Here is a 13,227-nt window from a genome sequence, read left to right on the forward strand (position 1 = left end):
AATAGGAACAGGAGGAGGCTATTTGGCCCTTCGAGCCAGCACTGCCATTCATTGTGATCATGGCTGATCAACAATCAGTATCCCGTGCCTGCCTTCTCCCCATATCCCTTGATTCCACTAGCCCCTAGAGCTCTATCTAACTCTCTTTTAAATTCACCCAGTGAATCGGCCTCCACTGCCTTCTGTGGCAGAAAATTCCACAAATTCACAACTCTCTGGGTGAAAAAGCTTTTTCTCACCTCAGTTTTAAATGGCCTCCCCTTTATTCTTAGACTGTGGGCCCCTGGTTCTGGAGTCCCGCAACATTGGGAACATTTTTCCTGCATCTAGCTTGTCCAGTCCTGTCATAATTTTCATACCTCTCTATAAGATCCCCTCTCATCCTTCTAAACTCCAGTGAATACAAGCCCAGTCTTTCCAATCTTTCCTCATATGACAGTCCAGCCATCCCGGGGATTAACCTGGTGAACCCGCGCTGCACTGCCTCAATAGCAAGGACGTCCTTCCTCAAATCAGGATACCAAAACTGCGCACAATACTCCGGGTGTGGTCTCACCAGGGCCCTATACAACTGCAGAAGGACCTCTTTACTCCTATACTCAAATTGGTTCCTCCGGTTCTCTGGTTTCCTCCCACATTCCAAAACCATGCAGGTTTTTACACTAATTGGCCTCTGTGAATTGTCCCTCGTGTGTTGGGAGTGGATGGGAAAGTGGGATAACATAGAACTAGTGTGAATGGTGGTCGATGGTCGGTGTGGACCAAAGGGCCTGTTTCCATGCTGTGTCTTTCATTCAATCAAACAAAAAAATCTCACATTATTCTTTTGCTGTGATTTTGAGGTTTTAAATGAGAATGGGGAAAGATTTAATAGGAACCTGTGGGGCAAGTTTCTCATGCACAGGATGGTGGGCATCTGGAATGATAATAATAATAATAATAATAATAATATTCATTTATTGTCATTGCAACGAGTACAACGAAATTAAAAAATAGCCAATCCTGACGGTGCGTACAAACATATATGCAATAAATGCAAAAACAAATAAATACATAAATACAATTAAATACAATTATATTAAGTACAAGATTTTTTAACGGTGTTGCCTAGTGCAAAGGTAGTGTTCAGTTCTCGTATGGCCCTGGGGTAAAAACTGTTCTTAAGTCTGTTTGTTCGGTTAAGCTGCAAAAGGAGGTAGTTGAGGCAGTTACAACAGCAAAACTTAAAAGACATTTGGACCGGTACATAGATGTGTCGGAAGGAACTCCAGATGCTGATTTAAACCAAAGATAGACACAAAAAGCTGGAGTAACTCAGCGGGACAGACAGCATCTCTGGAGAAAAGGAATTCTCCAGAGATGCTGTCTGACCTGCTGATTTACTCCAGCTTTTTGTGTCTATCTTTGGACAGGTAGAATCTTATTGAATGTTACATAGACATTAGGTGCAGGAGTAGGCCATTCTGCACTTCGAGCCAGCACCGCCATTCAATGTGATCATGGCTGATCATCCACAATCAGTACCCCGTTCCTGCCTTCTCCCCATATCCCCTGACTCCGCTAGCCCTGCGCTCTATCTACGTAACTCTCTTTTGAATGCATCCAACAAACTGGCCTCCACTGCCTTCTGAGGCAGAGAATTCCACAAATTCACAACTCACTGTGTGAAAAAGTTTTTCCTCGTCTCAGTTCTAAATGGCCTACCCATTATTCTTAAACTGTGGTCGCTGGTTCTGGACTCCCCCAACATTAGGAACATGTTTCCTGCATCTAGCGTGTCCAATCCCTTAATAATTTTATATGTTTCCATAAGATCCCCTCTCTAAATTCCAGTGAATACAAGCCCAGTCGCTCCATTCTTTCATCATATGACAGTCCCGCCATCCCGGGAATTAACCTGGTGAACCTACGCTGCACTCCCTCAAAAGCAAGAATGTCCTTCCTCAAATTAGAAGATCAAAACTGCACACAGTACTCCAGGTGCAGTCTCTCCAGGGCCCTGTACAACTGCAGAAGGACCTCTTTGCTCCTATACTCAACTCCTCTCGCAAAGAAGGCCAACATTCCAGTAGTTTTCTTCACTGCCTGCTGTACCTGCATGCTTACCTTCAGTGACAGATGCACTAGGACACCCAGGTATCGTTGTACTTCCCCTTTTCCTAACCTGACACCATTCAGATAATAATCTGCCTTCCTGTTCTTGCCTCCAAAGTGGATAACCTCACACTTATCCACATTCAACTGCATCTGCCATGCATCCGCCCACTCACACAACCTGTCCAAGTCACCCTGCAGCCACATAGCATCCTCCTGAAGATTTATACCAGCATCTGCAGTTATTTTCCTACACTAGCATCCTCTTCACAGTTCACACTGCCACCCAGCTTTGTGTCATCTGCAAATTTGCTAATGATACTTTTAATTCCTTCATCTAAATCATTAATGCAGATTGTAACTAGCTGCAGTCCCAGCATCGAGCTGCATGCGTTACAGCATGCATGAGGGCCACATTGACAGGATAGGAAAGCTTTCGAGCAATATGGACCAACCCTAGGCCAGGGGCACTAACGTTGATGGGGCATCTTGGTTGGCATGAGCAAGTTGGGCCGAAGGGCCTGTTTCCGTGCTGCATGACTGCCCGACCCTATGGCTCTGTGACTGCGTGACCAGACTGCGTGAGGAGGATGTACCTGCTCACTGCGGTAATTATACTCGCCCTGCATCGTGCCTTCACTCGTGCTTTAAGCCTTCGTCAGCACAACAGTTGCTTTGGATCACCTCGATCGAACCTCACTGTTGTCGGATCCGGGCGGCACCACTTGGTTTCATTTTCAGCCAATACTTGAACACATCTGGTGCCAAGCCTTGGCCCCTGGTGCGGGTCAACACCCACTAGTGGCAGAATGCCCATCCCCAGTCTGACCCCTGCCATCTTTTAGAAGGATGAGAGGGGATCTTATCGAAACATATAAGATTATTAAGGGGTTGGACACATTAGAGGCAGGAAACATGTTCCCAATGTTGGGGAGTCCAGAACCAGGGGCCACAGTTTAAGAATAAGGGGTCGACCATTTAGAACGGAGATGAGGAAAAACTTTTTCAGTCAGAGAGTTGTGAATCTGTGGAATTCTCTGCCTCAGAAGGCAGTGGAGGCCAATTCTCTGAATGCATTCAAGAGAGAGCTGGATAGATCTCTTAAGGATAGCGGAGTCAGGGGGTATGGGGAGAAGGCAGGAACGGGGTACTGATTGAGAATGATCAGCCATGATCGCATTGAATGGTGGTGCTGGCTCGAAGGGCCTCCTCCTCCACCTATTGTCTATTGTCTATCTGCTGAGAGGAATATCTCAGTGAGCGGGACAAAGTTCAAATCAAGAACGAAACTTGGGAGATTGTCGAGTGTTTGTCAATCAATGACTTCCCCTGTGAAAAGACAGAAGCCACTGCTGCCGAACTAATTGAAGAGATGCTGAAGTATGAACAAAATGCTGGAGTAACTCAGCGGGTCAGGCAGCATCTCAGGGGAGAAGGAATGGGCAATGTTTCTGGTCGAGACCCTTCTTCAGACCCATTTGTGTCAGGTTAGGAAAAGGGGAAGTACAACGAGACCTGGGTGTCCTAGTACATCAGTTACTGAAGGTAAGCATGCAGGTACAACAGGCAGTGAAGAAAGCCAATGGAATGTTGGCCTTCATAAAGAGAGTAGTTGAGTATTGGAGCAAAGAGGTCCTTCTACAATTTGGGGCGGCACGGTGGCGCAGCGGTAGAGTTGCTGACTTACAGCGCTTACTGCGTCAGAGAACCGGGTTCCATCCCGACTACAGGTACTGTCTGTACGGAGTTTGTACGTTCTCCCCGTGACCTGCGTGGGTTTTCCGAAAGAACTTTGGTTTCCTCCCACACTCCAATGACGTGCAGGTTTGTATTCCCAAAATGCTGGAGTAACTCAGCGGGACAGGCAGCATCTCAGGAGAGAAGGAATGGGCGACGTTTCGGGTCGAGACCCATCTTCAGCCTGAAGAAGGGTCTCGACCCGAAACGTCGCCCATTCCTTCTCTCCTGAGATGCTGCCTGTCCCGCTGAGTTACTCCAGCATTTTGGGAATAAATACCATCGATTTGTACCAGCATCTGCAGTTATTTTCTTACACTGCAGGTTAGTAGGTTAATTGGCTTGGCATGAATGTAAAAATTGCCCCTGGTGTGTGTAGGATCGTGTTAATGTGCGGGGATCGCTGGTCGATGCATACCCAGCGGGACGAAGGGCCTGTTTCCGCGCTGTGTCTCTAAACTAAACTAAACTAAACTAAACTAAATAGCAGCCAATGTCCGTATCCCTCTGCGTCGGGAAAGGATTATTTTACATTGAAGTTAGCTTTCCTCACCGTTCATGACTTGATATTTACCTTCTAACAAACGTGATGAATGAATGAATACCTGTTGCCGTTAGTGAGATGACTGTTGCTTTCTCCCTTTAGCTGTTGTCACGAGTTCGACCACGACCACGGTGGTGCAGTCGGCATATCCACAGCACCAGCCCATACCGACACAGGGGTTTGTTCCGTACCAGGGATACACCGCCATGCCAGTGCAGCCGGGGCCCGCTGCAGGCCTCCCCTACCCTGCAAGCACTGCCTATCCACCGCCATATCCAACCCCTTACTCTGGACAACCGCCTTCGTATCAAGACACCGTGGCAAGTAAGTAAACCCGATGTATCGCACCGACACCTGGTCTTTCAGCCTCTGGAGAGGATGTTTCCACTAGGACTAACGGCACTGGGCCTGTACTCGCTGGAGTTTAGAAGGATGGAGGGGGGGTCCTCATTGAAACTTACCGAATAGTGAAAGGCCTGGATGGTGGATGCAGAGAGGATATTTCCACTAGAGGGAGAGTCTAGGACTAGAGGCCATAGCCTCAAAATGAAAGGGCGTTCCTTTAGGAAGGAGATGAGAAGGAATTTCTTTAGTCAGAGGGAGGTGAATTCTTTGCCACAGAAGGCTGTGGAGGCCAAGTCAATGGATATTGTTAAGGCAGAGATAGATAGATTAGATAATAGACAATAGGTGCAGGAGTGGGCCATTCGGCCCTTTGAGCCAGCACCACCATTCAATGTGATCATGGCTGATCATTCTCAATCAGTACCCCGTTCCTGCCCTCTCCCCATACCCCCTGACTCTGCTATCTTGATTAGTATTGGTGTCAGGGGTTATTGGGAGAAGGCAGGAGAATGGGGTTAGGAGGGAGAGATGGATCAGCTATGATTGAATGGTGGAGTAGACTTGATGGGCCGAATGGCCTAATTTTTCTCCTATCACTTATGATCTTACGACCTTTAAAGATAAATACGCATAAACATCAGCCTCAAATAATGTTATCTAGTTTAAGAAACAGTTAGGCATGTACATGGATAGGACAGGTTTGGAGAGATATGGGCCAAATAGCAGGCAGGTGGGACCGGTGTAGCTGGGGCACGATGGCCGGTGTGGGCAATTTGGGCCGAAGGGCCTGTTTCCACTCTATATGACTCAATGAGATAGGAAATGCAGACGTCTGATTAATGCATTGGATTGAATCTTCTGAAGAGAATGTGATATAACCAGGCCGCTGATGGAAGGGAGCCTGGGAAGATGTGAGGGGCAGTCATATAATTTAACTGTGGTGCAATGTCTTTGAGGGAAGGGGTTTTTGTGGGGTTGGCGAACACATTTAGAACGCAATATTCTCAACAAGCAAACAGAAACGAAACAAATTTGACCATAAGGACACAGTGCCAAACAGAAGCAAGCTGGATGCTCCAAGAGGTCTTAGTCCCAGTTATTATCATAACTGTAAGCAGTTGTGATTGTCATTATTATGTGTCTTTGCACGGGGGCACATTGCTGAAGGTCGGTATTGTTACCGGGCTGTGTAAAGTGGACACGTGTGGCCAACACAGGGCAGGACGTGAATGGAAAAGGTAAGAGAGGCAGGGCAGATGATGACTATCCCACCGAGACATTCATCAGCTGGAAGGGAGTGCAACAGGGATTTGCCACTGAGCCACCGGTCGACAGCCTGGACAGCTGTCCGACCTTCAGGCTCACAAGTTATAGATAGGAGTATGATTAGGCCATTCGGCCCATCGAGTTCACTCCGCCATTCAATCATGGCTAATCTCTGCCTCCTAATCCCATTCTCCTGCCTTCTCCCCACAACCCTTGGCACCCGTTCTAATCAAGAATTTGTCTATCTCTGCCTTAAAAATATCCACTGACTTGGCCTCCACAGCCCTCTGTGGCAATGAGTTCCACAGATTAACTACCCTCGGACTAAAGAAGTTCCTCCTCACCTCCTTTCTAAAAGAGCGCCCTTTAATTCTGAGGCTGTGACCTCTGGTCCTAGACTCTCCCACCAGTGGACACTCCACATCCACTCTATCTGTGCCTTTCATTATTCTGTAAGTTTCAATGAGGTCCCCCCTCATCCTTCTAAACTCCAGCGAGTACAGGCCCAGTGCTGTCAAACGCTTCTTGCTCCACGCCCTCCTCCTTCCTGGCACTTGGTTCACGAGTTGGCCCACAGGTCCCTGCAGCATGTCCCAGAGCTGAGATGCTTCTAGCTGGGCACTTCCACTCCACCAACCGCCCGTTCCACATCTGGTGTCAGATACAGTCAGATATTGTGGGATAGTTCTGATGTGTTTCTTTTTAGGGATGTCCTCAAACTGAAACGTATCAACACAGATGTGGATAGGAAATGTGTCGGGGGAAAAAAAACCTGGAGATGCTGGTTTAGACCGAAGGTAGACACAAAATGCTGGAGTAACTCAGCGGGTCAGGCAGCATCTCGGTAGAGAAGGAATGGGTGACGTTTCGGGTCGAGACCCTCCTTCTCTCCCGAGATGCTGCCTGACCCGCTGAGTTAGTTACTCCAGTATTTTGTGTCTACCTGTGGATAGTCAAGTCAAGTCAAGTCAATTTTATTTGTATAGCACATTTAAAAACAACCCACGTTGACCAAAGTGCTGCACATCTGATTAGGAAAAAAAAAAGAAAGTTACAGTGGCAGGCAGCCAAACACAACGGCGCGGCCATCTTGAACAAAATGTTTAACTAAAGCAGAATGGTGTCCCGCGGCCGCGCCACACCGGGCGATGGAAGGCCCCGCGGCCGAGCTGCACCGGGCGCTGTTCAGTCCCGCGGCGCGGGAATGGGCCAAATGCGGGCAGGTGGGACTGGTGTAGATGGGGCATCTTTGTCAGCATGGGCAAGTAGGGCCTAATTGACTATTGACAGGCCGTTTAGACCCAAATGGGCTAGTTTTATGGATAGACTTGTGCTTGGCAAAGCCAGATTAGATTGTGCTTTAATGTTCCCCTCTGCTTTTATTTCAGCCGGTGCTGGTGCACCTTATCCCATCGCTCAGCCAACGTACAATCCAGCCACGCAGCCAACGTACAATCCAGCCGCGCAGCCAACGTACAACCCAGCCGTGCAGCCAGCATACAACCCCGCAGCACAGCCACCTTACAACCCAGCCGCGCAACCTCCATACAACCCAGCCGCGCAGCCACCTTACAACCCAGCCGTTCAGCCAGCTTACAACCCCTCCTATGGAACTCCAGAAAAGCCACACTAATGACCAGCTCCCTCGCCACGTGCATTCACCGAGTTATTGTACTCTCTCTCACTATTTTGTACGAGTTTAATGCTGGAGACGGATTACGTTGTAAACCTTTCATGTGTTCAGCAGTTAACTGAAGTTACTTAAGTTTAAAAGAGTTTATTTCCCAAACCTGCCCCCACTACTGACCTCGCCACTTCCTCATGTTTAAGTGCTTTATTATTAAGAAGATGTGAAGTCATTCTTAAGTGCAAATCTTACATTTTGATTATCTTGTATTTTGACTTTTTTTTTGTTGGTTAATCTGGAAGCAGCGTAGCTTTATATTATATTTAATAAAATAAAAGATTCTTTACTTTCTCTTGCATTGGTAAAATAGGTCTTTTGATATCTGCCTAAGTTCCCCTTCTGTGAAGGCTATGTCTCACCACTTGCCATTAATGAAAGGCTCTGCATTTCCAAGTGTCTTCCCTCGAACCACTTTTGCATCCATTTCCCGAAAGGGGAAATGACTGTGCCCTGTTTTTGCTGTTCCTTGTTTTAGTTAGTCATCAGGAAGCTGAAAGCCAGGACGTGCTGTGGGCCCGGCAGTAGTCTCTGTAAACCATTTCTTCTCGTGATGTCAACACCATTTGGGCAATCCTGCTTTTTTATACAAAACACCGTGGAAGAGAAGCTGAACCCATGAAAATGCCCTTTTATCTCCCCCAATATCTCTCACCTCCCCAATCTTCAGGCTGACGCCATGTTTTAACTTAGCGATGGGTTTTGTCCTCGGGTTTCTCCGCTTATCCCATCGCTGGGTCTTGGATGATCCACCATCTTGGATGGTGACAGCTGATATCCCAGCCAGGCAAAATGACACCAAACATCTGAGCCAAAGCGCTCTGGGGTTGCGCGGAAGTGACCCACTGGGCCTCGCAATGCCAGAAACCCGCTTTCAGTCCTGGCCTTGAGTGCTGCCCTTGTGGAGTCTGCACGCCCTGCATCTCCCTGTGACGGCACGGGGTACCTCCCTGTGCTCTGGTTACCTCCCGCGTCCCAATGACATGTGGGTTGGTAGGTTAATTGGCCACTCTTTTCAGTTGTCCTAGTGAGTTGCAGAATTGGGAGGGGGCTTTGATAAGAATCTCGGGCGAGGAAACAATGCCATTAGTGCAAATGAGCATTGAAGGTTGGCGTGGACTCAATGGGCCGAAGGCCTTTTTAATATTTTATCTCTAAGACTCTGCCAAGGCGCATATACAAATAGTGCTATTGTCTGAATATTACTAAGGTAAGAAACTTACTGAGGTTCACTCCGGTTGCATCACCCAGCCCAGCGTGGTCAATGTAGTGCCAAGTTTTTGGTCAAGTTTCTTCAACCCATGGTGTAGGGTAAAATTAAAAGCAGTCAGAGGCTGGTATGGCAGCAACGATTCGCTATGACAGTGGGTTTGGAGAATAAGGAGAGAAGCCGATCGGGACAGTATTCTCGGGAATTGAGGAGATTTTGTTGAAACATGAAATTCTTAAGGGGACTTTGGTGCACCCCTCTTCGACACTATGACTTGACAAGCTGCATGCTCCCATTTCAAGAACAAGGAGTCGGCTTTCGAGGACTGGGGATGGAGAGAAATTTCCGTTTTCAGGCGATAGTGAACATTTGGAATTCTCCACCCCAAATGACTGGAGGTTCAGTCATTGTCTCCACCCCAAATGACTGGAGGTTCAGTCATTGTCTCCACCCCAAATGACTGGAGGTTCAGTCATTCAGTCAAAGCACAATGGTGGATTTCTGCACATTCAGGGAATGGGGGGATATTCTTGGGACATGTCACCACGGTGGATAATCAACTATGATCTTAAGTAATAACGGAACAGCCTCGAAGGGCTGGATGGCCTGTTGCAGTTCCAATTTCTAATGACCCTGTATTCTCAAGGAGGGTTAAGATGCCCGATGATATTTTTAAGGCTGAGGTAGACAAATTCCTGATTAGAGCGGGTGTCAAGGGTTATGAGGAGGGCAGGTAACTGGGATTAGGAGGCAGAGATCAGCCATGATTGAATGGCGGAGTAGACTCGATGGGCCGAATGGCCTGATTGATTTGTGAGATCAAAGAGAGTTGGAGCAAAAGGGAACGTTGCGAATCAATGGGAACAGCTTTAATTATCGCCAACATTCATGTCTTTTATATTCATGTCATAAACCAAAATGCTTGAGGTTTTTGCTGCCGTGTTTATGTGAATGAATGGAACCGCTTCAGTCAAGTCAGTTCGGAGACTGATAAACAACGTTTTGGGACTTGCCAGATCAACAATAAGTTGTGTGCTGCAGGGGAATCACACCATTGTCTTATTTGCTCTGTCATTTGAAATAACCTTTTCCCTTTGCCCAACCCGAACCAAAGACTGACTTTGAGTGCATTTTCATCTCTGTGCTTTGTAATTACATTGTAGCTGTTGTCTGAGGGCTTCTTTTTGGTTCGGTTCATTGAATCGAGATTTGTTCATCTTAAGGATAATCAAAGTAAATCGGAAGCAGCATTGTTGGAAAAATATTAATTACATGTTCAAATACTAGAAATTGTACTGTAAAATAAAATGCATGCAATGTCAAAATATTGGGTTCATCTCTTTTAAAGCCGGCCCTATCACATAAAGCAAAAACTGAAATGATTGTGTGCCTATTTGAGTCTGGATATTGCATTTAACTTCACCACCACCCGAGTCTGAAGAAGGGTCTCGACCCGAAACGTCACCCATTCTTTCTCTCCTGAGATGCTGCCTGACCTGCTGAGTTACTCCAGCATTTTGTGAATAAATACCTTCGATTTGTACCAGCATCTGCAGTTATTTTCTTTCACCACCACCCGAGATAGACACAAAATGCTGGTGCCTCATATTTCGATCGGGCAGCTTACACCCCAAAGATATGAATATTGACTTCTTTAACTTCAAGTATCCCTTGCTTTCCCTCTCTCTCCCCCCTCCCCCCTTCCTGGTTCTCCGACCAGTTTGACTGTCCCCCTGATTCAATTTTCTCTCTCTATGGTTCAATTTCACTTTCTCCTAGCTAACAATGAGCTACCCTACATTTTCCTCGATCCGCATCTCCTTTGATGTCTCGTTTTCATGCCTTACCCTTCCTTATCTCTGTCCCCCTCTCCCCTGATTCTCAGTCTGAAGAAGGGTCTCGACCCAAAACGTCACCCATTCCTTCTCTCCAGAGATGCTGCCTGTCCCGCTGAGTTACTCCAGCATTTTGTGTCTATCTTCAGTGTAAACCAGCATCTGCAGTTCCTTCCTACACATTTAGTTTTCACCACCACCCTGAGCAACTCTGACCCCTGACAGGAAGCAAGCACAATTTTGAGGTGGGTATTTGTCATTTTCAGAGACACACAGCACAGGCCCGTCAAGTCCTGGCAATATCCTCGTCAATCTTCTCGGCGCTCTTTCCAAGCTTAATAGCTTCTTTCCTATAGGAAAGCTGTACATAATAATCCATGCTAATTCTCAATGAATAATTCTAACATCTTGCACAACTGTAGCATAACTTCCCAATTTCTATTTTCACTTCCCTAACTAATAAAGGGCTGAGTGCCCAAAAGCTGCCTTCACGACCCTGAACCACCACTTTCAGGGAACTGGTACCATGTACAAATACTCCTGCTATTTTCTTCTTTAATTCCTTCTTAACAAGGACTTTATTCAGTATTTGCAATTTACAGTGTACAGGAACGTACAAAGACTTTCAATAGTCACATCACATCAGGCTGAAGAAGGGTCTCGACCCGAAACGTCACCCATTCCTTCTCTCCTGAGATGCTGCCTGACCCGCTGAGTTACTCCAGCATTTTGTGAATACATTACATCAGGCAATCATTATAATACAACCGTGGCATCTTTATCTACAATGCACTTGATCCCCCACGGCGACCAGCATTCACGGAAGGCCTCTGGAGTCCCCTCCTTCTGCCATGTATGTGTGTGTGTGTTCCTATTGTAGTTCTATTGTATGTAATCTTGAGTTTGGATTATGATTTTCAGCTTATGTTATACGTTGTGATCAAACACCTGAAAGATGTCAGGTGGAAATCTGTTACGTTGTTTTCTCAGAAGCTGCTTATGAATCAAAATATTATTGTTGATGCACAGGCAGATGTCATTCTCACCAGGAACGTGTGTAGTGAGTTGAAAGAGAGATTCAAGGAAGGCATATATCTGTTGCAAGCACTTGTGGAAACTTGCAACGCTGTGCGTCTGAAAACGTGCATTGCAACGTACAGTGAAACGTGCATTGGAACGTGCATTGATACATGCATTGGAACGTGCATTGATACATGCATTGGAACGTGCATTGGAACGTGCATTGATACATGCATGGGAACGTGCATTGATACATGCATCGGAATGTGCATTGATACATGCATTGGAACGTGCATTGCTACATGCATTGGAACGTGCATTGATACATGCATTGGAACGTGCATTGATACATGCATTGATACATGCATTGGAATACGCATTGATACATGCATTGGAATACGCATTGATAAATGCATTGGAACGTGCATTGATACATGCATTGGAACGCGCATTGATACATGCATTGGAACGTGCATTGATACATGCATTGGAACATGCATTGTTACATACATTGGGACGTGCATTGATACATGCATTAGAACGTGCATTGATACATGCATTGGAACGTGCATTGGAACGTGCGTTGATACATGCATTGGAACGTGCATTGATACATGCATTGGAACGTGCATTGGAAGCTCCAATGGCATGTGATCAGCCAGGTTGAACGACACATCGCATGACCTGTCAGATTAGTCCGACTCAGTCATACCGTTTGGAAGTTTCTAAAATTAAAACGAGCTCTGGGATGTTTTTGGAAGTCTGGTGGTATCACATGGGATTCTCAGTATCTGGAAGTGGGTCCACTATGAACAAAAGAGGAGGCAAAGGGACAAGAGTGGAGAGGCAAGACTGGGCAAGGGGACGTCGAGATGGGGTAGGGTGGCAAGGATGTAGTTTTGAGACTGAGAGTTGGGGGAGAGGGAGACAGAGATATGGAAGGGTAAGGTGTGAAAACAAGAGATCAAAGAGGACCTATGGTCAAGGAAGATGTAGAATGGCTCATTGTTAGCTGAGGGGAAGGTCACAACGAGGCTTACAATCAGCATCAATATACTGACCACTTGACCGTACATTTCCCTGAAGTCAGTATCTCGCTGCTGCTTCTACCAGCGTAAGCACAATCTAATCCCAATTCAACACCATTGTGTGAAAAGTCAGGGGGCATGGAGTCAAATTAATTGTTGGGAGGATTAGCAAGGAGAGGAAGCGATATTTTATTTACCCAAAGAGTGACATACTGTGCAGCTCTCTGAAAGGGAGAAGATGCTCTGCCATTTAACACCATTATTATTGCTAATCACTCACTCTCTCTCCCCCCTCCCCATATCAGTTGAGCTGGAAGCTGATATCCTCGTCTATATCCTAAAACTCATTTGTTTGTGTGTTTGTTCCTGAACTACAGCCAAAATGGTACATGAAAGCGTGACAATTATACGCCCACCTTACTCACCGTCGTCCCTTTGGTGCTAATGGAAGAAGTTTCATTGAA

At 46.5% G+C, this 13,227-nt stretch overlaps 1 protein-coding gene across 1 annotated transcript in view; it reads left to right on the forward strand.

The window, feature by feature from the left end:
* The window catches only part of LOC144601708 (protein shisa-5-like), a 69,310-nt gene extending 59,105 nt beyond the window's left edge, over positions 1–10,205 (forward strand). The window contains exons 3-4 of the mRNA XM_078413999.1: positions 4,478–4,699; positions 7,375–10,205. Of these exons, the coding sequence (XP_078270125.1) occupies positions 4,478–4,699; positions 7,375–7,619 (467 nt within the window). The 3' untranslated portion in view covers positions 7,620–10,205. The remainder of the gene's footprint in view (positions 1–4,477; positions 4,700–7,374) is intronic.
* Positions 10,206–13,227: the final 3,022 nt, after the last annotated feature.

This window comes from Rhinoraja longicauda, chromosome 17 (assembly GCF_053455715.1).
Source record: "Rhinoraja longicauda isolate Sanriku21f chromosome 17, sRhiLon1.1, whole genome shotgun sequence".
Lineage (NCBI taxonomy): Eukaryota > Metazoa > Chordata > Chondrichthyes > Rajiformes > Arhynchobatidae > Rhinoraja > Rhinoraja longicauda.